Source organism: Malurus melanocephalus, unplaced genomic scaffold (assembly GCF_030028575.1).
Source record: "Malurus melanocephalus ecotype Western Australia unplaced genomic scaffold, MMel_1.1 scaffold_564, whole genome shotgun sequence".
NCBI classification, from domain to species: domain Eukaryota; kingdom Metazoa; phylum Chordata; class Aves; order Passeriformes; family Maluridae; genus Malurus; species Malurus melanocephalus.
The window spans coordinates 272,288-298,639 of record NW_026623796.1 but is presented as its reverse complement, the minus strand read 5'-3'; the positions used below and the strand labels follow the sequence as shown (position 1 = coordinate 298,639).

The 26,352-nt window shown below is 38.1% G+C and overlaps 2 protein-coding genes across 3 annotated transcripts in view; one reads left to right on the top strand and one right to left on the bottom strand.

Annotated features, from left to right (window-relative positions):
• Positions 1-688: 688 nt before the first annotated feature.
• On the bottom strand, positions 689-12,224 carry RIBC2 (RIB43A domain with coiled-coils 2; the record flags this gene model as incomplete). The annotated part of the gene is given in 9 exon segments (XM_057382335.1): positions 689-1,915; positions 2,968-3,134; positions 4,415-4,642; positions 5,995-6,113; positions 6,678-7,022; positions 8,440-8,521; positions 11,859-12,005; positions 12,008-12,133; positions 12,135-12,224. Coding segments are annotated over 9 exon segments (1,386 nt in total), but the record flags the coding sequence as incomplete, so codon positions are not given.
• A 64-nt stretch (positions 12,225-12,288) lies between these two features.
• SMC1B (structural maintenance of chromosomes 1B) overlaps positions 12,289-26,352 on the top strand; it is a 23,385-nt gene continuing 9,321 nt past the window's right edge. For both annotated transcript variants that reach the window (XM_057382344.1, XM_057382343.1), the window contains exons 1-14: positions 12,289-12,397; positions 13,639-13,827; positions 14,351-14,463; positions 15,105-15,308; positions 15,684-15,922; positions 16,427-16,685; positions 17,655-17,795; positions 19,317-19,399; positions 19,885-20,092; positions 20,851-21,036; positions 23,081-23,260; positions 24,252-24,398; positions 24,986-25,123; positions 25,619-25,735. In XM_057382344.1, coding sequence (XP_057238327.1) covers positions 12,289-12,397; positions 13,639-13,827; positions 14,351-14,463; positions 15,105-15,308; positions 15,684-15,922; positions 16,427-16,685; positions 17,655-17,795; positions 19,317-19,399; positions 19,885-20,092; positions 20,851-21,036; positions 23,081-23,260; positions 24,252-24,398; positions 24,986-25,123; positions 25,619-25,735 — 2,313 coding nt within the window. The remainder of the gene's footprint in view (positions 12,398-13,638; positions 13,828-14,350; positions 14,464-15,104; positions 15,309-15,683; positions 15,923-16,426; positions 16,686-17,654; positions 17,796-19,316; positions 19,400-19,884; positions 20,093-20,850; positions 21,037-23,080; positions 23,261-24,251; positions 24,399-24,985; positions 25,124-25,618; positions 25,736-26,352) is intronic.

The following is a 26,352-nucleotide window of genomic DNA, read 5'->3' as shown; positions in this document are numbered from 1 at the left end:
ACCTTTTCACCTTTACATTAAGCATGTTATCTACAATGTGATTGTGCTTCTTTTTTAACACCCAAAATAAATGTCATTTTTATAATCTAGAAGCAACAGGTACAATGGAACATGGTTGTTTTGCAAATACAATTGATGATGCTGAAAGTTTTCTAGGAAATTCAGTGATGTCTGAGCCTACCCAATTATTGAAGTATCAGTCTTACTTGAATTTCCATCTAAAGGCTTATTCAGAGTTCAGCTGAGAAACCTCTTCTTCTCTGACTTGATATAAAATGTTTCCAAACAAACRAATAGGTAATACAAAAAGGCTTTAATCACACAGTCCTTCCTGAAGGAAACTCAAACATCACCTTTTGAGGTCCAGGATCATTTAGTTAAACCTTACAGCTGTTGTAAACTCTGCATCTACTCACAGAAATTGCACAAATGAAGACAACTTCATGAACTTTTCAGCACTTGCTTTATTCATCTTTTTTTTCTGTCAGGAAACTAAAATTCTAGTTAAAAAAGAAAAAGTCAAAGTCTGAGATATTCAACACAGATCAAACCCAACTTTAAGTGACATGAGAACTACTATAGATGGCATATTAATCCTCCCATCTCATTTCATGGCCTGTCTATTATAAGACACATACCTGCACTTCTGAGATTGTCAGTTTAATAAAGCATTAGATAATACTCCAAAGGCATCCAGCTACATGTGAATCTCAGTCTGACAAATCAATGGGTCTCCAAATGCTATAACATTGGAATCTCTTGAATATCATTCCTTCTTACTTCTTTGTAGACCAGCTCATTATTAACAGTGAAAGTGTGATCCCCTCTCAACTTCATCTTCCAGCTTTCCCTTCAGTTCCTGTATTTCAGCCACACTGCTTTCCTGCTTTGCTTCTATCTATACTGCAATTAATTCCCATGGTATCAATGTACTAAAATTGGGACATATCTTTTACCTTAGGATTATCATGTTGAAAGGMTCTTCTTTAACCATTTTAATGTTCTCCTTGATTTTCTTTCACCTATCTAAAATCCCATGACAGATCTTTTCCAAACTCCTGTTTAATCAGCATCAGCCATAACATTGTATTAGTCTGATCCCACARGGCACTACTTCAGCTGAGCAAACCGACCTGTTTGAAATTTCAAGAAATGCTTACTTCAAACATCTTTAATTCCTCCTAATAATATATCAAGAACCATGCATCCTTCATTATTTTCACACAGATGAGAATAACTCATTTGAGTTTACCTCAGCCTCAGGGTTTTTCTTCAACCTGTTTCACCACAAAGTTCGTTSGATGTCACCATTATTGCTCAGACAAAGAACAATCAGTGGACTGCAAGCTAACATCACCAGGATGTTTTTACCCCAAATTTATGTCCCATATGCTGTCAAGTTACAGTTCAAGACCTATTTTCATAAATGGGCACTCTCGTTTTGTTAAAGCTTCACAATATTAGAGGTCTTGGATTGTTAGCTAAATCTCTTGTCTGATTCTCATTTTGTCTCCTCTTTCAGATCTTCTGACTCCTAGGGTCAGTCTTCTAATCCTTTTTGCAGACCTCTCCATGTCATCTCTTTTTCTTCTGGATTTCATTTCCTTGTTAGCTCCACCATCCATTTCCCTTATGCACTAAGTTTCCTACCTTGACTCTCCRTATTTTCTTCCTCTGTGTTGTGCTTGTCCCTTTTTTTCAAATGTCAAACCTTTAGTTTGTGTTTGAACAGGGCAGGGAACAGATAAAAATAATAAAACATGGGATTGCTCAATTGAAAATTTTACTATGTCTACATACTTCTGTATAATTCAGGTTGATTTATCCAGATCATCACCGGGTGGTTGTATTAAACTGTGCATAATACGCCTCAGTTGGAATATTTGAATACGCTTCTTCTTTAAGATAAATGTTCCTAGAAAGAAATATTTTTTTTAAGTCATTAGTACATGTTTTCTGCAAAAATAGCCTGAGAAACCTAAAGAAGATGTAATGCATTAACATCCATAAATACTCATAAATTATTAGAAATGGAATTWAATGTAACTAGAACTTGTTCTGCAAAATGTATGCTGCATCTCAATAAGGCAAACTTAGGTTTTTTCATCCTGAAATATCCCTCCAAAAATCTCACAGTAAAAACACCTAAACTAACACAGTTCCAAACTCTTGCTTCTGTAATAAGAAAACATCATTTATTGGAAATTCATTTGCAAAGGTATGCATGACCCTGAGGCTGGCTCAGTTGGTCAGAGTATGGTGCTAATAATGCCAAGGTCACAYATGAGCATTCACTTAAGAGTTACACTTGATGACCCTTCTGGGTCCCTTCCAACTGACTATTCTCTGATTCTGTATTCATGCCCAAAAAAAAGAGGAAAAAAAAAAGGAACTGGAAAAATAGAACACCAAATCATTTGGGTTTGTTTTTCTTTTTCTATGCTTATTATCTTCCTCCTTTCCCATTAAAGCAGACACAAGAGCTTCCCACCAAGGCACATCCAGTGATTAGTTAAAGAATCATCTAGTTCTATCATACATAATGGAAATGCTCTGTGTTGTTAGCTTAACCCTGAGCTATCACAAACTGGCAGTTCATCCTTTTCTGTTTCAGAAAACTAAGATAAATTAAAGAAACGTGTTTTTCACCTGGTAACATAATTTTCTGCATAGCTAATTATATTTATTCACTATTTGCCATCTATGTAAACAGTCTATTGTCAGCGGAATGTTTTTAAGAATTCCAAAACCTAACCCTCAAAACCTACTCTTTGAAGATTGATTAAAAAACACTAAAAAGCACATTTCAGGTGAATTGTTGATTTTTTTTAAAAAGCATGAACTAGTAACAAGCGTATTAAAAAAGTTACAATCAAAACAACAAAGAAGCTGTTTAAAAACCAAGCTATTGTGTTAATAATGATAAAGAAGTTTTTTTTAGTTGAAGAACACTCTTTTGGTACTTACTTTGCCTTCTGCTCCTCAGAGAGCACTGCATTTACATCATCCAAATCTTGGCGCTGTACCCGATTCTCCCGCTGCTGCTGCCGCTCAAAAAGCAACAGAGTTCTYGCAGCCTGGAGACGTTGTCTGTCCCATTCAGCATCTGTTCGGCGTTCCTGCTCTCTTACTCTCTACAGGAGTGAAAAAAAATGCTTCATTTTCTCTCTGGTCAAAGATTAAACTGCATATATAAAGTCTCACCCAAACCAACTTGCTTGCCTTTATTGAACATTTAGGGATAGCATACGAAATGAGAATAGAGTAAGGACTTCCAAACCAGGCAGATGAAAGAGTTATTCTTTTCTCTCTGTAAAAACCCAGAGCAGCAAGACAGATTTTTTTTTTAAATTCTTGTTAGCAAGAGTTGAAACTTGAGGCAAAATGTGCATAGACATCAGTATGGCTTATAATATGGCTCACTCAGTATAACACCTGAGCCACAAATAAGTAGACTCAAACTGTTTTTTTCCTCTGCCTCACTTCTTGTCTGACACTCCATTGAACTGAAAATATAAGGCCTGCAAAAAATTTAGTTTTCTCAGTTGTACTCATTTTCAGCCAGGTTGAATAGGTTCACTTCAAAGTAATAGGAGAGGCAGTAAAATGAGAGTTTTACTTTCAGCTTTAATAACAGTACTAGGTAACACATTGTACAGCCTATTGTAGGGACTGAAAGAGAAAATCAAACACTATTCCTTAGCCATCATAAACGCAGCCTCTGCACAGAGGGAGGCAAATTGCTTCCACTTCACAATCTCTAGSCCTGGACACTCTTGACTTCATAGGAGACAGATGTCTTCATTTTGACTGCCTGCTTCTRTACACATCTAGAGCAGTGACAATTACCATTGTAAAAGTCTACTCTAGAGCATAGCTCGTGGTTGTGTGGGACAGTAGAAATAAAACTCCATCACATTCTCACATTCATGAACTTTAAGGCCTTTCAAATGTTTGAGCAACGTCACTRGACCTGCTCTATTTGCCTTGCTTGGGTACCCTTGAGCATGAGAACAGTGCTTTGGCCTGCCCTGTTTTCACTTTCAGCTCCCAGATATTCTTCCCCTATGGAGTAGCCCTTGCAGGCAGCTGGTGTGCTCTCAGACCCTGAACTGAACCATCAAGCCTGGGTCTCAGGCTGGGCAGGACTTTGCTGCTCAGCTGGACCATCATGGACCATCACCTTCCTCCCAGTCCAACTCCAGGGCTCCAGCCTACTCCATGACACCTTCCAGATGCTTCAGAGGCACTGTGTTCAGTTAGACTGATTAAAGTTTGGGTAAAATGCAGATCAGTGGAAAACACAGTCTCATAATGGCCTGTGCAGGGCCAATGACAGTGTTTTTCCTCTACAAATACTGTCTATAAGGTAATTACAACCAAAAAACCAGAAAATGAGTGTGAGCTTAAATACCAGTTTCTCCTGAACTTGTTCCTTTTGAGCCTCACGAATTGCCATCAGCTGCTCCTGAGTCATTCCCTTCCATCGATCCACGAGCACAGGATGTTTACCCGAGCGACCGATTGCTTGCTCAGGGTTTTCATTAAGTAAGTCTCCTCGAAGGAGGGAGGTAATTTCATCCATGTCATCTTTTATTTTTTGAGCCTTTTCCAATTCATTTTTATAATCTAGTTCAGCAGCCTAAATTCAGTGAAAAGAGAGAAGTGATATTTTTTCCAAGAGAAAATATAAACGAAGRGATGAAAAAATGTTAACACGTCATAACCACATTCTGGTCCCCATCCCTGCCTCACAGCTCAGGGGGCTGAAGACTGAAGCAGAGAAGGCATTAAGTACCTCAGTCTTTTCCTTACCCTCTGTCACTGTGTTTGCCCCCAAACTAAGGACAGAGATTCTCCTCTGTCCTCCTTTATATGCTGATATATTTATARAAACATTTTTCATTGTTTTTACAGCAGTAGCTTGATTAAGTTCTAGCTGGGTTTGGGCCTTCTAATTTTCTCCCTACATGACCTCACAACATTCTTGCAGTCCTCCTGAGCTGCATGACCCTTCTTCCAAAGGTGATGAAGTCTCTTTTTCTCCCTGATTTCCAGCCAAAGTGGTCTGTTCAGCCAGGCTGGTCTTCACCACTAGCTTGGCTTTCAGCACATGGGGACAGCCTGCTCCAGTACCTTTAAGATTTTGATTTTCATTTAACTTAGGCTGTCTRTAAAAAAAATTATAGGCCAAATGCTTCCTGAAAGGCTCAAGCAGCATTTATATACTTGCATACTTATATARCTGAACAAAAAACTACTATGCTTGATGTAGGTAATTCTAATGTGGTTATTTTGATGTGAGTAAATAAATTCAAAGCTAAGTTAACAAAAAATACAGTTTAACCAAGCTAATAGCATCCATCTAGCCCTTTGAGCTGTATGTAGAAGCTAAAGAGAAGAAAGATCTCTGCAGTAAGATGAAGAACTAGAGCATGACAGATAAATGGTACTAAGACAGGTTCCAAAGCAAGGTCAGTAAACAACCAAGAGACATTGTACACAAACACCCATGAAGCAGCCAAAATGCCAAAACCAGTGGTTGTGGGGAATTCAYGTAAACAATAAAGACAAAAAGCTACTGTTACCAATGTTTCCACACGTGTGAAAAGAAAAGCAAAAACAATAGGAGTATGAGAGGACTGATATAAACACAGAAGGAAGCATGGGAAMCTTTTGATGTACCCCAGTTTACAGGCTCAAAGCTCCCAAGTGACTGGGAAGCTGTTTCTGCCTGCCAGTCAGCAAGCTGTGAACCAGGAGGGACAATTTTGGCAGATGATAACTAGATAGAGGACATCTAGATCCTTGGATCCTTTGTTCACTTGGCAAAGTGAATAAAATCTATCTTCCATTTGCTGAAATAACCTTGGKAGTCAGCTGCTAAAAAACCCCTGTGAAAACATTATTACTCATTCTGATTTTGTGCATCTTATTTTTCTTCTCTGTCACCATATTTTCTAAAAAATAAACAATAAAACTATATTAATTTACCTGGATTTTATTGAAATTTTTAGTAGCTGTACAAATAATACGCCTGCTTTCCTCTTCTTTTCTTTGTTCCTCCATTATCTTTCGGTCAAGTTCAATCCTAAACTTGTCATAAAGATCATCTAAATTAGATTCAAATGAAATTCAGTCAATATTCATGGACATGATGTGCCTCATGTGTTAATCAGGGGAAGAGGCAGGGGCTACAGATATAGTAGGCTGAATAACTATTTCCAAATGCTGTTATCAAAGCTTTCCATCTTGGGATTTCAGGTAACCCATCAATCAGTTCAATATGTATTCTATCTTGCCAAAACTGTTGCTGTTAAAATGAAAGACATATCTTAAGTACTGTAGAAAAGTCTGTTTCATGACAAGCTGGGAAAGAAAAATCAGTATTATTTTTTCTGTTCTAGGGCAGTACAGATTGGACAGCTTGGTCTGATGAAGTAAGCACAACAACTGGAGGCAGGTAATGAAGAAATGAAACCTGGGTGATATTACAATAATCATGYTATTATTTAGAGATTTCCTGAGAGAGATAGTGAATACATGGGAGCTTATAAAGTAAAAACTGCTCTAGCACTTCTAAAAGTTAAATATACAATCAGGGTGCACCATATTTTCATCGGATGCATCACAACTTCAGAWAAAGGATATTAAAACAACATTATCTTTTTGGTTACCTTCAAATTTTTGGTCAGCTAATGCATTCTTCACATCTTTCTGTTGTTGAAGAGACCACTCTCTTAACTGCTCCTGTTGAAACTTTTTCCTCTTTTCACTATTTATGTCTTCACCTTCAAACTTCTGCATGCCAGACACAGAACACCGAGGATCATCGTCTGAAACTCGAGCAGGCAGGTCTTTCTTTAGGGCTTGTGGGTCATTCAGGTCAAATTCACGTCTTGTTTCTGGCTTCTGAAAATTCTTGTGAAATTCAACGAAAGCCCTATTTATCTCTTTGATTTCATTTTTCTGTCGTTCRTCTAGCAGACAGATGAGCTTGTCATTTTTCTTCATCTCATGAGCTAGACAAAAAGGAACACAATGAAACCACAACTCTTAGAGGTGCACGTGTCATTGGAGTGCACACAGAAGATGAAAATAAAATTTTCAAGATGAATAAACAGAATATAAGTCTTCAAACTGTCATGCCTTAGGAGAATGTTAGATCTATAAYGTTGGGTCTATACCAGCCCAGCAAACACTCTAATGCAATATTTACTTACAAAATATTTTCAGCTTTTTAGGTATAAATTATTTTATTAAAGTTACAAYGAAATACATGCATGTGACACAAAACAATAGTAAGTACTAGAACTATGAGGTTTTTGTTTGGTGAAAACCTGCAGGAACACAAAAAATGTACTGTAAACCAATTGTTCCCATTTAGTCCTAGTACACAGCAACAGCTGAAATACATTGTTGCTTCCAAGGAAGCAAACCAAAACTGGACYCCAGCTGAAAGGAATGCAGATATCTCTTCCACAGTTCCAATGATTTTTCTAATGATAGCACTAAAATAATTGGCTGGCACCAACAGTTTTGAACAACTTAATAGCTCCTGCCCATTTAATTTAAACTAAATCAATTRCAGCATTTTTAAGAAAAACAAACAACAAAACTCCCACCCAACCAGCCACTGGAGTTATTTAAATAYAATTTGCTAGAAAAGATCACTTCCTCTTTTTTCCACACTGCTGCCAGTAGTTTCCCAATGCTCAGAGCCTGACAGGTGCATTTTCCAGCCAGGAAAATCACAAGCAGCTGTAGAAGCTCAGCATGGAAGTTGGCAGTTCCATTCTAGCTCCTCTTGAAGCACACAGAGAGCTCAGGCTATGGGACCTTTTCACCTGACAGCACAGGAAAGCATGCCAAGCACAGAAGGCCACCAAAGGTCTGAGCTCAAAGCACAGCATGAAATACTTGTGTGGCTGCCTGTTCTGACTCAGCAATGGCTCCTCTTACCACCTTCCTGTACATAACTCATGCTTCCAGCAATAATAATCTAGAGATTCCACAGAATCAATATATTCCATGGAAGAATGGCCAGACAGAACATGAGCTCACTCTACAAGAAAGCAACCAAAACAGATTAGCCACTACTATCATGAAATTGGGAAAAGGGCCCTGGCAAGTAATTAACTTTTTTTTTTAAATCCTCCTGCATATTCAGGTTTTTAAATGATGCTGTTTGTCAATAGCTATTAAAAGAAAACACTGAAAATTCTGGCCTATTAGACAATGTATCCCAGTTTAATCATGCTACTATAAATCTTAAGATAGCAAGGAAAATACATACTGTGCCCATGTAGATGTATGGATATAAATAGGACATAAATTGGATGACTGAATTTAGAGAATACATAAAGGGATGAAAGAAAGAAGGAAACAGATGGAAACATTTAACTATTCACAGAAATACCACAGTATCCATGAATATACCAAATTGTTCATGTCGCGCTTTTTCAATTGCTTCTTTCATTTTTTTCTCCTTGACCTGGGCATCCAATGCATCTTTATCAACCTATTAAAATGAGAAAAAAAACAGCTTTCTAAGAGATACTGTGTTTGGACAATTAAAACAGATTGTCAAGCTACATGGACTCATAGTTGTACAAGACAGATATAAYCCCATTACCAGCAGAATACTAATGTAGGTAAAACCAAATCCAAAAGCAGATATATTCTTGTTTGTTTGCTTTGTTTGACTAATGATAAGTATGCTCTTGCACCTGATCAGGTGAAAACACCACATTTTCATAGAGCTATAAATATTTTCAGCTGCGTTACACAGAAAATGTTTTCCCCATTACAACTGGCAATTTTATTTTATTGCTCTGCTTTCATTTATAAAGCAGGTAAGTATCTTAACAGCCAAGATGACAGGAAGCTGTAATAGCTCATATTTGAAAAAAAAAAATACAGATGGTTCACTAGAAGAATGCAAATGTTTCCATTCTTATCAGAGAGATTCACATAGTTGCCAAAATGCACTACAGGGTACATGATCTGTGATGAGCTGACAGATATGGTACAGAATATCCACATCCATAACAGTGGGACCTGAGCAAAGGATAACGTAGGCCACATCATCAAATGGGAGCAGACACTTCCATTTTATGCAAAAGATTTTGGCCACACATTTGTTGATACATGGTGGCAGATTAATAGGCAGAAATATGTGTTTTAACTCTTTTCTTTTTTTCACTGTCAAGTCAATGTCTTTAAAAATYGTCAAAAATACAATGACCAATCTTCAAGAATCTAGTAAACAATTTGAATAGCCTTTGTCTAAAAACTATTCAGATGAAGACAGAAACAGATTATGACTGAAAATACACATGGTTAGTACTGTGAAGGACAACYGACAATAGCACTAAGTTTGTAAGCAAGGGTGAAACCATCAAGAATTCTATCCTCMAAAAACAATGCTCTTGTTGACACTAAACATCAACTCCTCCAGAAGTCTCATTGGGGAAGTTAAGCTTTCAATATAATTGCAGGAAATACTGTTAAGAGAAATTCAATACAAGTTCTCAGTATTCTGGCAGTAATAGAGGTAGGTCAGTGTATCGACTTGTGTTACACTATTGGCTCTCTCCTATTCAAGATACTTTCACTTGACAYAAAAACATCCCTAAAACAGACATTCCCAGTCACATAAAACTACAGGTTTCACTTTAAAGTGTTAAAATACATATCCATGAACAGTTTGAAGCAGCTAATTTCTCAACTACTTCTATTATTGAATAAAGTTCACACATAAATTGAAAGTAATTTTTCATTTGGATTACTCATCTGAACTCTTTAGAAAAATGGGTGATTTATGGAGGATAAATTCTTCAATCTTTAAGCTAAGAGCACAGTATCTTACTTTTCCATTGTAGTGGAAACTCAGATGGCAAAACAGATACAGAAGTCAAAGTAGTAATAAAACTAGTCATAATCAAGGAAAAAAAATATAAAATCTGGGATCCCATTCTGCTTTCCAGTATATTACCTCCATGCTTTTAAAAYACTCAAATCTGCTTTAGGATTTCTGGTTTGTAAATTAAATATTGTCCTGATTTTTCAATTTTCTCAGASACTGACACTCAGCTAAACTGATCAGAGAACAAAAGCAAAGAATCTAAAACCTACACAGAAATACTGACATAGAATATCTCTGTATCGATTTCATGGCTCTTTATKCTTCAGACCTGCCTAACTTCAATAAGAACAGCCCCTTCTATCAGATTCACTGTTCAGGTATATCAAATGATGTTAAATCAAAATGYACTGTTAATCAAAATTACCCAGATGAGCTCTGCTTCATTTTAGATGTTTTTCTAATGTAAATGGATCCATCAAAACCTGCCTGRCAAGTCAGTTCTATGGAAGTATTTAGGTAAAAACCTTCAGGTGCTGTACTCCAATATGGCTCAATAAAATACACCAGGATATGTTAGTTGCCAGTTACTTCATTAACTGAGATTTTATGGTTTGCACTTCATTTATAAGGCTCTAGAAAAGCCAGTTTATAGAGAAAGTATATTTTTCTGAAGAAGAAATTATTTTAACCCATCCCACAACAGCTGAAAAATATTAGCTCTTTCYACTTAAGTATATTGTTGGTTATTGTGTATGTTAGGATGCTGTTCTAGGTGGATACAGCTGTCATGTTCATTAAGTGGGAACTGCTAATTGCTCTGCAGCTACAATGACTCGCATTTAGAGTGACAACAGTAAATTCAAGAGATAAGGTGAAGATTCTTTTCCACTGACTYGAGTCATGTTTCCATACCTGAGAAGAGTGGGATCCAACTGATATCTGTTGCAATTCTATCAATTCAATGAAATCACCCCACAGCACTCTTCCCTCCATGCACACTCACAGAATCTTAATGTGGACCTTTGGACATGTCACAGGGAGATTCAACATACTACKGCATCCAAAGTCAAATAGGCATAGAACACATCATTCCCTGATGTAAAGATGCAAACTGCATAGTGAACTCTGGAGAAAATCCACCAGCCTGATAGGTATTCACATTCACAAGAAAAATCAGACAAAACAATTAATTACATATATGTAAACAAAGATGGATATGTTTGTTCTGATGCAAAATATGGACCAATTGCAGGACCCTTACAGCAGTAAATCTCTCACATTCATTCTCTTCACYACCATTCTGGTGAAATCCAAGCAGACAAGAACAGTATCACAGAGCACAGAATTAAAAATAACTTGTTTCAGCCACATTGTGTGAGGCGACTCTGGGAGCTCTTGGCTTCTCTCAAAGTGAAGCAAACCACATTAACTCCTCCACAGAAATGCAACACAGGGTTTGATCTCTGTGCTCTACGGGGGCAATGACAGCTTGCCCTTGAACCCAGAGCAGCGAAGCACAAGTACATATAAGAAGTAATGGCCATAAAGCAGAACACAAGAAGTTTTGCCTCAACAAGAGGATGAACCTCTTTCCATTGAGGRTGGCAGAGTACTGAGCAGCTGCCCAGGGAGCTCATGGAGTGTTTTCCCTGAAGGTATTCCAAACCCACCTGGACATGTTTCTAAGTCACCTGCTCTGACCCTGCCTAGGCGGGAGATTGGAGTGGATGATCCTCAGAGCTCCCTCCCAACCGTAAAAACGCTGTGACTTCTTTCACCGGTAACTTTAAACGCGACTCTGAAAGTTGACCCCGGGCCCTCTCTCCCTGCTCCCCCTCACACACACACCTGAGGGAGGAAGGGCGCCCAGACCGCCTCAGCCACCCCTTCCCTCCCTATCCCGCGTTAAACCATTCTCCTCAGAACTCCATGGAGCGGACTCTGCGCCTTCCCTCTCTCCTTCCTTCCCTTCCTGCCCGCCCTCACTCACCCCTATGGTGCGGATCCGTGGGTTGAAGATGCGCTCCCGCCGCAGCAGCTCCCGCCGCTGCCGGAGCTCCCGGGCAGCGGCCTCGTCGAGATCCCGCAGCGGGCCCGGCCTGTGCATGGCGCCGGGAGGGAGCAGCGGGATGGAACAGCGGGGCAGGAAGGAGAGCGCTGTCCGGAGCGGCGGTGCCCGGAGCGGCGGTGCCCGGAGCGGTGGTGCCCAGCCCGGACGGGACGCGGTCCGTCGCTGTGGGAACGGGAGCGCCGCCCCGGCACGGCTCCGCAGGGCGGGGCGAGACCGCTGCACGAGGCGCGGCGGCTGTGAGGGCGGTGCCGGCCTTTGSGGGGTTTCCCTTCGCTGACGAGGCCGATTGGTGAAATATTTGTCGGCTCTTTGAGGTGGGGAGCTCAGGCGCTCCCGGCTCCCCGCGGGGATGGGTTACCTGAAGCTGCTGGTGGTGAAGGACTTCAAGTCGTGGCGCGGGGAGCAGCTTATCGGCCCTTTCATGAGGTTCAACTGCATCATCGGGCCCAATGGATCAGGTAGTGTGGGGCAGCTGCTGCATCAGCTGTCAGCATTGAGGGCTCAGTTTGGTGGGGTTTAGCCTCACGGACCTGMTGAAAGTCTCTTGTGAACATGAAGGGGTGGCAGCACAAATGAAGCCTTGGAAGCACCTGCTCTGTTATTCGGTTAAAGTGTAGATTCTCCCAAATGGAAGGGCAGGAGCAGGCCGGGGGTAGAGAGGGAGTTGATTAAATTTTTACTTCGAGTTGGTGCCTTCCAGCTTGAGCAGAAAGCCTTGGTTCGCAAACAGCACACCTTGCTTTGCCCACAAAGGTCACACAAAGATGGTTTTATTTTAATACTGTCGGCTCTACCAGTGGAAATCTTCGTGATGGAGTTGGTGTTTGACTATGATTCCTCTCCGGGAAGCTCTGTAAGATGGCGGCTGCCCTGAGGCGGGGCTCACACGGGCCCTGCTCTGTCGGTGCAGCGCCGGTGGTGAKCCTTAAAAGTCTTAAAAATTGATCTCTGCTTCAGAAAGCGCCATTCAACAAAGGGGATTTTATCTCCTGTATTTCCAGAGCGTTAGGCGGTGGGAGCTGCCTTAACACAACAAGGATGGGTTTAACATTTCACTTTAGTTGCCCCAGTCTGTTAATGATTTAATTTATAATTCAGATTTTTAGACCCTCTAGTTTCCTCCCTTACCCGACTGAAGTAAGATTATGACTGTAAGTTGAATATATTTAGCATTGTTTTCATGTTCTTTATCATCCTATCCCCACTGTTCTGTATTGTAAAGTTTTAGAATTATGATACTTTTTGCAGGTACTCTCAGTTAAATCTGAGTACATTTTATAGATGAATGCTGGGGGGGGGGGGAAGTGTTATATTATATAACATTATATAACATTATATAATCCCTGCATAGAGTATTTTTCTCTGTTTTCCTTTTAGTATTCATGTTTTTTTGATAYTTTTGAGAATAAGTCAAAATATTGTCCAAGTAGCAGAGTTTAAGGCTGAAAATAATTAAGCCGTCAGCAGAAATGCTCAAGATGAAAGGGGTAAAACAAASAGGATTCCATTAGGAGGATTTTTGTCAAAGGACTATGACCAGAGAGCTTTGTTGCTGTGGTGAATGGATCTGGGAAAGTGCTTGTATTCTTCAGGATTTATAAAGGATTTGGCGATTCTGCAGATTCTTTAACTAACTCTTAATAAAATGCTTTCATTTATGTCATGTCAAAAAAATTCTTATTTTTTTTTACTTTTTAAGGAAAATCTAACATAATGGATGCTGTTAGCTTTGTGATGTGTGAAAAGACATCAAATTTGCGAGTTAAAAGTGTTCGAGAGCTTATTCATGGAGCACATGTTGGAAGACCTGTTTCTTCTACAGCTAGTGTAAAGATAGTATATTGTGAGGAAGATGGGGAAGAAAAAACATTTTCAAGAGTTATCCGTGGTAGGTAGTAGATTCTGTTGCATATACTGTCTGTTGTCTGATTTATAAATAAAKGGAGACCAAAGATTCCACCTGGGATGCTCTATATTATTTCATAGTTGGGAGGATTAGTATAGCATTTGGATAGCATTTTAATAGTGATATAAATGAAAAAAAATATTGGGGTTAATTAGTTAAAAAATTAAGCAAGCTATTTTATGTTCTTTGCTGTATAGCTGTCTCTAGATAKTTCCTTGGGATCTGTAGATTACATAGATAATCTGTAGCCTATGCTTTAGGAAATGGGGTCTGATACCTTGCTGCAGGCATGAGCACATAAACCTGTCAGTTCCTTTAGACAGTACTAAAACCYGCATTTTCAAACAGAAAAATTATTGAAAGGAATAAATGAGTAATTGAAATCTGTRGTTTTCTTTGAAAAAATTGCTCAGTTAAATTATTCCACTAGTTTAATTATTTTCAAATGGATTTTTTGATGTAGCCATTTTCAGTAGTGGTTTTTTTTTTTTCTTTCCTCCTTTAGGTAGTTGTACTGAATTTTATTTCAATGACAAGTCTGTCAGCCGATCTGCRTATGTAGCTGAGCTTGAAAAAGTAGGCATTCTTGTCAAGGCCAGGAATTGCCTTATTTTTCAGGTGAGCATTCAAGGTACTTTGGAAAGAAAACAAAAACTTCTRAGGTTATTTCATAAAGTGCACAGTTTTGTATAGATTTAGTGGGATTTGTATGTACATGCATGCACTAGTAAGAAAGAAGTTAATCTGGAAGAATTTGGGTGTAGATGTTATTCACAATATATAAAAAAGTAAAGGTCTGTATAAATGCTTAGTGTATTCAGTTGCRGGAGTGCTAGGAAAAAGTAATTTCATCTTAAAACTCCTGTTAATAAAGATGCCTGAAAATGTGAAGGATTTCTTGTTAAGACTGAAGGATTGAAATTTCTATTTAGCTATTAGTTTCCAAGAATTTAATGACATAGGCCTTAAATGTTTGATGAACACATTTCATGGATTCATTTTCCTTAGAGTTACTCATGAAAATCCATTCTTCCTTAGCAATTTTCACCTTTTATAGAAACATAGAAACCTGAGTGGCTAGGTGATACTCATTTTGGCACTTAATTCTTCCTTGGGTTTGAATCTAAATGCATTGCTATCCATCTGTGTTCACTGTAAATATATACAGAGGACAGTCTGTACTGTATGCTCTTAAATTCATAAGGCATCAGAGTGATCTACAGTGCTCTATTATTTATTTGTTTTCAATTTTGGTTTAGGGAACAGTAGAATCAATTGCAATGAAGAAGCCAAAGGAGAGAACTCAACTTTTTGAACAAATCAGTAATTCATGGGAATATGCTGAAGACTATGAGCGAAAAAAGAAGAAAATGCAGGAAGCAGAACAAGATGCAAAGTTTAATTATAACAAGAAAAAAAGTGTGGCAGCAGAGCGCAAACAAGCAAGRATAGAAAAAGAGGAGGTAACCCAAGTTAATAAATTTTTTCATGCTAAGATGCCACATTTTGCATTTCTTACGGACTTCCAAAAAAAACAAACCTACAAACTTCTGTTGGTTTTAGTCCAGTATTTTTTTTTTCAGTATGGCATGCTATATAATAGTTTAGTATCATTTAAAAARGTGGTAGAATACATGTAGTAAAATCAAAGAAAGTATAGGCTTGCCAGTATAATTAATTCAAGTATTGACTTAAAAATTTGAGTTTTATGATTAGTGCACTTAACTGGAATTACAGCTACTTGTATGTCATCTTGCATCACTTTGGCCTTGAAATTAAGGTTGTTAGTGATGGAAAATAGTTGTTATAAACTGAAAATTAAATTTTGATGTTGGTAGGCAGAGCATTACCAGATGCTAATCAAGGAACTGGATGAAGAAAGGCTACAGCTGCAGCTTTTTCAGMTTTATCACAATGAAAAAAAAATAGWTTKTCTGAAAAACAGTTTGGAGGAAAAGAATATGGAGGCTTATATGAAGAAAGAGTCTCTTTCTGAAGCAGAAGATTCATTTAAGGTCAAGAAAAAAATGTTTGGGATACTAAACAGGGACCAGCAGCATATGGAAAAAGAAATGAAGTAGGTTTTCCAATCAGATTCTGTGGTAGTTGAATTGAAGCATTATCTGCATTGGGAGTCGCTTGGCAGGTGTACATTTCCTGTTAAAATTCTGGGTGATAGCACAGTACTGTGGCAGTCAGTTCCTAGCAGTTCAATGAAGTAAAATCTAGACATGGTTTTCACCTGCTCTGCCCTGCCTAGATACATATTTCATTATATAAATATTTGTTTGCTATTTAATTTTAGGAGGTTATCCTTCACTCCTTAAATGACTATTTTCAGAGGATCTAAATTGAAAAATCCCCTGTGGGCATACCATTTTAAACTATAAGGTTTAAAAATTATATCGTTTAAAAATTGCTGTTTGCCTATGTGGTTGGGGCAGGGGGGGAGAGGTCTTTTATCTTCCCTCTCTCCTTTTTCCCTGTGGCTCTTTCGTATGGCTTTGTTGCTTTCTCTATGTTTTTATAGTGGTTGGTTTGGGTTGGTTGTTTTGGGTTTGGTTTTGGTTTTGTTTTTTAGGACTCTGGAAGCATCACTGATTCAACAGAGACCCCTCTATATAAAAGCAAAGGAGAACACATCCTACCAAATCAAGAAAGTAGAAATGTCTAAAAAATCTCTAAGGGACAARGAGAAATCCTGTGATAAGGAAAAGCAGAACATAAAAGAACTAGAGATAGAATTGAGTCAGATTGAGAAGGCATGGAGAGCATTTGAGCAGAAAACTGAAGAAGAGAGAATGAAGAGAGCAGCAGAGATTGAGCTGGGAGAAAGTCAGGTGAACTGGGAAGTCYAAAAATACTCCTGATTACAGGGAAGCTGATATTTCACCAAGGTCCTGTAATTCCTAGTGATCCTTTTGCCCCGAGCTCAAACAAAACCAAAATTCTAAGTTTTATTTAGACWCATGGTATATTGTGGGAGGGTAGGACAGAAGACACTTCTCAGGATCACAAGAATCCTCAGTTTTGAGAACTGGCTTTTCATCTGAGGTATCAGTTAGGGAAAACCAATGCAGACAACAAAAAAATAAACCAGACCTTGTAGTATACATATCATCTACTGTTAATTGGAGTCTGAAACTGGGGTAGCTTATTTGAGAAGGAAAGGGCTACATCCCTGGACAGTAAATTCACTTTGGAAGAAACTGTGCAGCCATGTGGCCAGGAATAATTGTAAAACTACTATGTGATAGCTTTTTTCCACTGTATCCTCCTTCAAATAGTTTCTGATCAATTAATGGAGAATTTGCAGGGTTATTACTTTGTAATTCTGTAAAACAGAATTTTCCTGCTCTGCACTTGAGAGGCATTTGGTCAGTTAGTCATCACTTAGCAGAATTGTTTAAAATATTTATATTTCACTTGCTACGTGAATATTGTAGTAATATAAGAATGCTGAAAATATAAATACCAAAATTTACAYTAATTTTGGGCTATGCCCAAACACTAGAAACAGTGTTAACCCTCAGATTGAATGGGAAGTACTATAAGCTTTCCTGAACARTAAGAGTAATTAAAAATACTAAAAAAAAGACTGCAGGCAAAAACTATGAAGTGTAAGCTTTGGATTGAATCCTATTCTTAAAAAATACAGTTTGTCACAATKCAATCAATAGCTAGAACTAGAGTTTTGTGGAGAATTGGGTAGTTTTCATAATATGATGAAGTAGGTTACTTAAGGCTGTAACAACRTGAGCCTTCCCACTTTCCAAGGAGTGAATTGTTTCTAATTTCTTTTTGTCCAGCTAGAGCGTTACAAAGAGCTGAAGGAAATGGCAAGAAAGAAAGTAGCAACACTAGCCCAGCAGCTAGAAAAGCTTCGTTGGGAGGATAAAGGAGATCAAGAAAGGTTAAAACTTAATCGGCGGAAGAAAAATGAAATTGAGGTACTTGTCTCAAACTAGAATAATGTTTTTAGGAGAAAAATGTCTCTCTGCTTTTCCTCTGGTGTAATTGTCTATATAAATGTGTTCAATGCTTTGATGTAATCAAATCCTCAGCAGAGGAGGTACATTGCAAGTGTTAGCTCAGTTTCCACGTTGCAGCAAGATTAGCAAAATGGCCTTTAAATTTGTTCAAAAATTGTTTGTGTGGACCCACACTGAGGATTTGGRTTTGAAAGCTTTGGCTCTTGTAGCCATTCTGATATGATCTCTTTTATCATTGCAGATCCAAATGTGTAACAATAAAAACATACATTTTTTATCTGTAGGTTGGTTTCCATGCCTGGAGTTGCTTCTGATAGAAGTAAAAAGGGCAGAAGTTCTGCTGATGATCTGTGTTTTGCTGGAAACTGTGTCCTGTTAGGTGTTTTGGGTTTTCTGGGTTTTGGTTTTTTTTTTTCAGACTCTAACCTTGCAGTTTTATCACCTACTAGGAAGTTAGAGAGGCAGCATGAATTTCTTCAGCATTTAGTTCCAGAGTCAAGGTTGAGGGATGTTCTTTTGGTTCAGAAAGCTTAAAAATACATCAGATGAGGCTCTGCAAGGGATAGAGTTCCAAATACCTCATTTTTGTACATATGCACATGCTTCTGTGGAAAAGTCTAGCCTATGTTTTACTCCATATTTATGTAGAGATAAAGTTATTCTTACCATAATAGCTAAGTTAATATTTGTACATCCATTTTTTCTTAAAAAAATACTATTTCTTTTTGATTTACTAATTAAAAGGAAAATGTAGTTRGTAACTAGAAGTGAAATAAATTCCATTGCCTATGCTTCTAAAAGTCTGTATTGTTGAGAAAAGAGTAAGGAATAATTAAGAGTGCATGAAACACAAATGTGCAAATACTGAAGTGGATGCATGAAGAGGTTAACTCTCCATCCCTAGAACTATTTAAAAGGTCACAAGGATTTCAGGAGTTGAATTAAGGCTTCATAAACAGTGTAGGTAGTAGTATTTTTTCCCCTCTTCATTTGCTTTAGTTAATGTGTTTTTATTAAATTTGAGTAATTGAAAATTCTCATTTTATCATTGTTGGTTTTTTTACTACTGTGTTTTGTATCAGTTTGGAAACTATGTAACTTTTTGATGTGCCCTTCTTTGGGAGAAGCTATTGATGTAGGGCCAAGAAAAGCACCTCTTTTGTTTTAAGAGCTATAATTTCCTGACTCTTTGTTTGATGTTTTTTTTATTTTTTTTATTTGTTGGTGTCATGATTCTCTGTGCTGAAGATGCTTTTCCTAAAYTGAACATAAAAAAATCTAGTAATGGCCTTGATAAAATAATTTCACTATATTATTTGTTCAGGTGCAATTTGGCACCTACTGTAGCAAAAGAGATGCTGTTAYTTCACTGTGAAATACCTATAAAGAAGATCTATCTCAGTACTTATGAAGAGTTTTATATCTTTATATAATTTTCCTCTGGTTGGTTTTTAACACATTCTATTCATGATTGCCTAGGAAACCATAAAACAGACTGTGGCACAGATAGAAGAGCTTGAAAAACGCATAGAGAAGTTGGAAGAATATGTAAAAATATGCACGTATGTGTAAAAAATTAAAATCTAACTGGATTTCTTGGGTAATATGCATTTTCAGAACAACATAGCAGGTTTCTAATTCCTTCTAGTTAGAAAAYTTTAATAAGAATTAGAATTCTTACTAATCCTTACTTAATGTTTATTACAAAGTAGGATGTATGATGACTAATCCATAAATTATGGATTATCAAAATGTTGAACTAATTCTATAATTCTAATTTCTTGCAAGTTATGTCGCTATGGGTATGGGGCTATTAGTGAACGAATTCTGAGCAAGAAAACAAGACAGTTTTGTAGTTGTGCTGCTCTAGAAAGTGTTAATATTTACATTGTGTATTAGCACAGCTCAGTTTGCATCTCCTGCATCTTGACTTCTGCCTGATCTTTACTCCTTGTGACGTAAGGTGACCCCAGAATGACCTTAATTTATACTGAAAGTGTGTGTAAATSAAATTGTGAATTGCTTTAACTTTTGCTTCTGTTCAAAGTGGATCATTAACAGAAAAAACCCAGCAGGAGGAAGTGCTGGCTAAGGAAATTGAGAATGCAGGAGTACGAATGGCTGAAGTGAATGAAGAGTTGAACAAAATAGTTGATGAACTGCAGAATGCCAAAATCGACTACCATGAAGGAAAGCGTGAGCAGATGAGAGCAGAGATCCTGGAAAGTCTCAAAAGGCTATATCCAGATTCTGTGGTAATGGAATTTATTTCAGAGTTAAGGCTTAAAAATTCTGCATTAGGTTGAGTAAGCAGCTGGGGTAAATTGGACAGTCTGGAATATCCTTTTATATTTTGTGCTTGCTTGAGCATACTTGGTGAGGTACTAWTACTGAAAGAATTGTAGCATATAATGTCATTGATTTTTACAGGTTCCAAATAAAAAGGGATTACTGCTTTCATCAAATAGTAATTTGATTTCTTGTATTATTTAGTGGTGTTTAATTAATTAATATTTACCACCTTTGGTTTTGTTTTCTTCTGCCCTCAAACATTTTTGACTTAGTTATTTTGAACAAATGAATGGGAAGGTTAGCCATGAGGCCATTTGTTCCAGAATGAATACTGCTTGTGAAAAACAATTTTTATGTTATCAAATGGTTCATCTTTACTTGTAAGTTAGCATATTTTACATATTTTCCTTAAATTATTCCTTAGTTACGCCATTCAGGATTTTGTGTATTGATTCTGGATAGTAAGAGAGAGATTTTCTGTAAACCATTGAGATATGTAATTGTAACCTTGGAGAAAAAATTAGGTCCCTTCTAACTGAGGGCATACTTGGCAAGTTGGGTTGAAGACTTCTATGATTTCTGAGTTTTCTGATGTACAATCATTGTGAGAATGCAGCTGGTAAATACAAAACACTGAAGCAGTAAGAGGAAAACATAGCTTGTATATACAAATACTTTTGATATCTAAAATATTAATATTCCTCTATATTTTAATCTTCAGTTTGGAAGATTGGTTGACCTGTGTCATCCTGTTCATAAAAAATACCAGCTTGCTGTTACCAAGGTATTCAGCAAGTACATGACTGCTATTGTTGTTACCACTGAGAAAACAGCAAGAGATTGCATTCGGTTCTTAAAACAAGAGCGAGCTGAACCTGAAACTTTTCTTGCTTTGGATTACCTTGATGTAAGTATATTTTCCTTTYTCCTGTCCTCAGCAAGCTAATACTTGTAAATCTTGATACTGGCTCATGTAAGTTGAACTAACATAGGYTTAAGTGTTAAGGCACAGGATTGGCACGTGAATTTTGTGAGGTTCCTCTTGGCCCACTTTGCCAGCCAGCTGAGGTCCCTCTGGATGGCAGCATGACCATTGGGCATATCAGCCATTCCTCCCAGTTTTATGTGATCAGCAAATTGCTGTGGCTACATTCTTGCCCATTACCCAGGTAATGAAGATTTRAAACAGGCTTGATCCCAGTATTGACACTGCTACCTACTGGCCTCCAACTGGACTTTGTGCCACCAGTCACCACCCTCTGGGCCSATTTTTAGTTCACCTCTCTGTTCATCCAGACCCTGTTTCATCAGCTTCTCCACGAGGATCTTCCAGGAGGCAGTGTTGAAAGCCTCTCTGATATCTTGGTAGACAATATTCCCTGTTCTCCCCTCATCTGCCAGACCAGCCRTTTTGATTGTGTCAGGCTGCTGTTGATCATGCATGACTGACCTGATGAACCTATGCTGACTACTTCTCCAAGATTTTGTSTTCATATGCCTGAAACTGGTTTCTAGGATAACTTGCTCTTTCACCTTTTCCAGGATCAACACAAGGTTGGCTATCCTGTAGTTCCTTGGCTCCTCCTCCTTGCTCCTAATCACTTGTTTCCCCCTAATCCTTAGGCACCTCTTTCCATTGYTGGGATTATTGGGAGGTCCATTGAAAGTAATGACATCCATTTCTCCTTCAGCACTGTGGGTTGCATCACGCCAGGGCCTGTCCATTTACATGCATCCAGTTTGCTTAAGTTTGCCTGACCTGATCCTCTTCTAGCAASAATATGTCTTCCATGTTCCAGATTTCCCCCTGGGCTCTGGACCTTGAAATTCCTGAGGGCTGGTCTTGCTGGTAAAGACTGAGATGAAAAAGGAATTCAGTACCTCAGTCTCTTAAACATGCTGTGTCACATGCTGTTTCAGTAGCAGGCTCACGTTTTTTCTTAATCTTGCTTTTGTCACTATTTACAGTGCCAAAATATATTTACAGATGCAATTTCTTTGACATCCCTTGTCAGATTTGCTTTCAGCTGGGCTTTATTTGCGTGCTTGGACAGTGTTTCTGGATTCCTCCAAGACTACRTGTTCCTGCTGCCACCTCGTGTTTGTTTCCTTTTTATGTTCGAGTTTTTCCAGGAGCTCCTTGTTTATCCTCCTGGTGTTTTTGCCTGACTTCTTGCTAATTGATATGTTAACACTCTGAAGACTTGAGTAGCTGATCCTTGAACGTTGAACAGGATTCTTGGGCCTGTTTTCATTCTGGGGCCTTACTCCATGAAGAGGCCAAAGTCCAGGGTGTGARCTTGCCTTTTACCCTGCTGCCTCTTCTCAGGATGCTGRACACTTACTGCAGCCAGRGCTGCTTTTSASCTTCCCATCCCCAACAAGCACAAGCCTTTCCCTTTTCAGTGTTAGCCCACCTCCTGGTGACACTTTCTGATATGGTCACTTGGGCAAGGAATTGGTCATCAGAGCTTCTCAGGAATGACATGGATTGCTTATGCCCTTTTTCATTGTCCTTGCAGCAGATATCCAGAAGGCTCAAGGCCATTATGTGGACCAGGGCCTGGGAATATGGTGCTCCTTCTAGGTGTGTGTAGAAAGTCTCATCTATGTGTCATTTCTGATCAGGCAGTCTGTAGCAGACACCCACTGCATTGTCACCTTTACCAGGCCCCTCAGTTCTTACTATGAGCTCCCAAATGGCTCATCATCTTTCCCCAGGCAAACCTCCCAGCATTCCAGCTATTCTCTCACATAAAGGACAACTTCACCTCCTCATCCCTGCCTGTCCATCCCAAAAAGCCTGTGTCCCTCCACTGCACCACTCCAGCTATAGGAACTATCTGACCATGTCTCTGTGACCCAAGAATTGCAGAACCCCAGATTGCTCAGATTTGGACACGCTTTGCTCTGACAACATGTATTCTAAACACGCCTTGTTTGCTTTACAGGTTAGACCAATTAACGAGAAATTGAGGGAGGTCAAAGGAGCTAAAATGATGGTGGATGTTGTACAAACACCATTTGCACAACTGAAAAAAGTGATTCAGTTCGTGAGTGGAAATACCTTGATCTGTGAAACAGTTAAAGAAGCAAAACAAACTGCATTTGATGGACCAGTGAGACTGAAAGTGAGAAGCTGAAGTTTGTTGCATACGTTTTTCATTGCAGTTATGTGTTTGATGCCATTAAATAATTCTGTAAACATGCTGGAGCATTGCAGATAAACAGAGAGTTGGTTCTATGCTAATCCCAAAAAATTGCTAATCCCAAAAAATTGCTAATCCCAAAAAATTGCTAATCCCAAAAAATTGCTAAATGTTTATGTTTTCTTCTGGTAGTGAGTTGAAGTGGTTTCCTGGGAAAAGGAGTCAAATGAAAGAATAGTGAGTGTCCAAATAACGTTACTGATACGGTGCTTCTCATGAGAAGGAGTAGGAAGGAGGGATAATCCTACTTTTAAAACTTTCTGATTTAAAAAGACAAACTTTATCTTGCAAGATTTTCTTAAAATAAATGCTTTCAAAATTCTTTAAAATATCTGCCAGAATCTCTTGGTTGTAGATCCAGATTCTGTTAAGAGCTGGAAGTTTCTCTGTCATTTCCTGCAGTTCTTCYTCATGTCTCCATTACTGCAGACACTATTTTATGCACTTAATAAACCTTTTAAAAKTTTTAGTAAGACAGCTTGAGGGTTAATGTGAAGTCACATTTGCTTGAAATAAAGCCACTGAAACACCCACATTCTTTATTAAAATGTACATTTTTGGTATACAAACAAGCTGTTTGCCTTCACTCTGTTACCATGTTGCTTGGTCTGTTGTACACTTGTAAGTGCTGGTGTGTACACAAGTGGCTATATGCAAGGAAATGATACAATTTCATTTTATTTTCTGATCAGTTGTAGTAATACCAAAAGGTGATTAGTGCTGAGAAACAACTGGCTTTTTCTTTGGCTTTGTGTATCTCATGTTAGCAGGTTTGGAAGAGAAAAGAGAAATTTTGACTCCAATTCAGATGTGGTTTTTGCTCGTTTATCATATCCTGGGCACTGGTGCATGGGGTATTTTGGCTGGTTTTGTTCAGATTTGTTTGGATGTAACTTATTTTGTTGTCTTCCAGACAGTGGCTCTTGATGGAACTTTATTTTTAAAATCTGGAGTGATTTCTGGAGGATCAAGTGATTTAAGATCTAAAGCTAGATGTTGGGATGAGAAAGAAATGAGTAAAATGAAAGAAAGAAGAGATGGCTTGATTAGTGAGTTAAAGGTAGGTCTCTTAATAGAAGTCATGATGGTGTAAAAGCTGTGTCTAATTTGATTCAGCCCTGGGSAGGTGATTTTCTAAAAATACAATTTTCAAAGCTTCTAGAAGATGTAGACAGGACATAGTAGCTGTTTATCCTCTTCTAGTTAATAGTGAACTTTGCATCTGCCCTTAGCTGCAGTTCTCAGCTCACAAGTGGAAATACAGCACAASACTGTTGGTCCAAGCTTCCTTCAGGAAAACATTGTTGTTCAGAGTACCTGAGAACTTGTAGTGAAAAAGACAGTACTATCTGTCAACTAGGGAATGTTGACATGACTCAAAATGTGCCAGTCTAAAACAATTTGTTGCACCTTTAGTGTTTGTTTTTTTTAAGAGGGATTGAGTCACAATGTAGGAATCTGTGAGCGGATACTTTCTTGGAAGAGAGAAATCCATTATAAAATTAATACTGAGTGTGACCTGTGCTACAGCCTTTACCTTGAATGAGGCCTRTGTCAGTAAGACTAGCTTTAAAATCTGAAAAAAAAATTTCAGATAGCTCACCTTTTGTTTAAAATGTTTTTTCTCCCACCGTAACACTTTCCCAGGCCCTAATGAAGATCAGACGGAAGGAGGCTGACTTGAAGCAATTGCRTGCTCAATGCCAAGGAGCTCAGACACGACTCAAATATTCACAGAGTGAATTAGACCTTATTAAAAAGAAACATCTTGCTAATCTCTTCATGGTATAATACTAAGTCTATAATTTTCATGTTTAATTGCTTTTAAATGCATTTGATTTAACTGATCAAGTAATGCTACTTCCTTACATAGTTTTTTAAATTCAGTTAAATTTTTACATACAGCACTTACCATTGAGGATTTAGTAAAATAYAAAAAACAAGATTGCAGAGAGCTTTGCATGAGGTAAAGTAATTTTTCTATTGTAGTTTTAAAACTTGGATTTCTGGTAAGCTTGACTTATCATTTAGTAATCCTCAGAAGTCTGTAAATCAGGGTGCATTTTATGTGGTACTTAGTTTGCTTTTTRGCTCATTAAAACTGCAAYTGTTACATGCAGATTGGCAAAAGTRGTGGATAAGTGGCATTTGARAAGAAAATATTAAATGTTTTCAATCAGAAAAATACAGTTAACCTGGAACAGATATGTCTCTTAATTTCTAGAAAGTTGATCCTCCTGTCGAGAAAAGTTGCAGTCTTTTTCCTTTCTTTCTGTCTAGGAAAAATCAAAACTGGAAAGTGAACTGGTAAATATTGAGGCTCAGTATGATATGCTGAATGAAGGAGTAGCACAAAGAAAAGAAAAAATAGAAGAATTTCAGAAAAAAATTAACAAGGTAATGCCTTCTGTCCGAGCTGTGAGAGCWCATGCTGTTAGGCTACAGAAACTTATGTTTTATTGACTTTTAGAGCTAGACAGCTTTTAACTTTGTAAACTACTTTGTCAACAAGGTTTGTATGTTATTCCAGCAATCTCTTCACATGCTCTACCTTTCTTACCAAGTAGCTGTGAACAGAGGTTGACTTGGATGTTTGTGTATATGTGTCACAGCTTTGCAAATTCGTTTCTTTAGAGTCAAAGTTCTATGACTGTCWAGTGCCAAACACAAATCCAACCAACCAAATCCATCTATGTCTCAAATAGAGGAAGCTTTGCATAAAATAGACAGTTTACTAGAGCTGAAAACAGTCCTCAGCACTGTGAGAGGGCTTTGTTCTGAACTCCACAGGTGAAATGTCTGGGTATGGCCTGTGTGTTAGGAAAGTAGATGAAAAACAGTGTAGTGTGAAGGTTCCTTTCTCTTGGGAAGTTGCCAGTATTTGTGCTTCATTTTCTCTGTGCTCTGATTACCAGGGAAARTGGCTGAGGTGTGCACGATGGTTGTCAGCAGATTCCTTATTTCACTGTTTCTGAGGTTTTGTTTGTTGCTGCTTTAGTTTTGTGGTTTTGTTG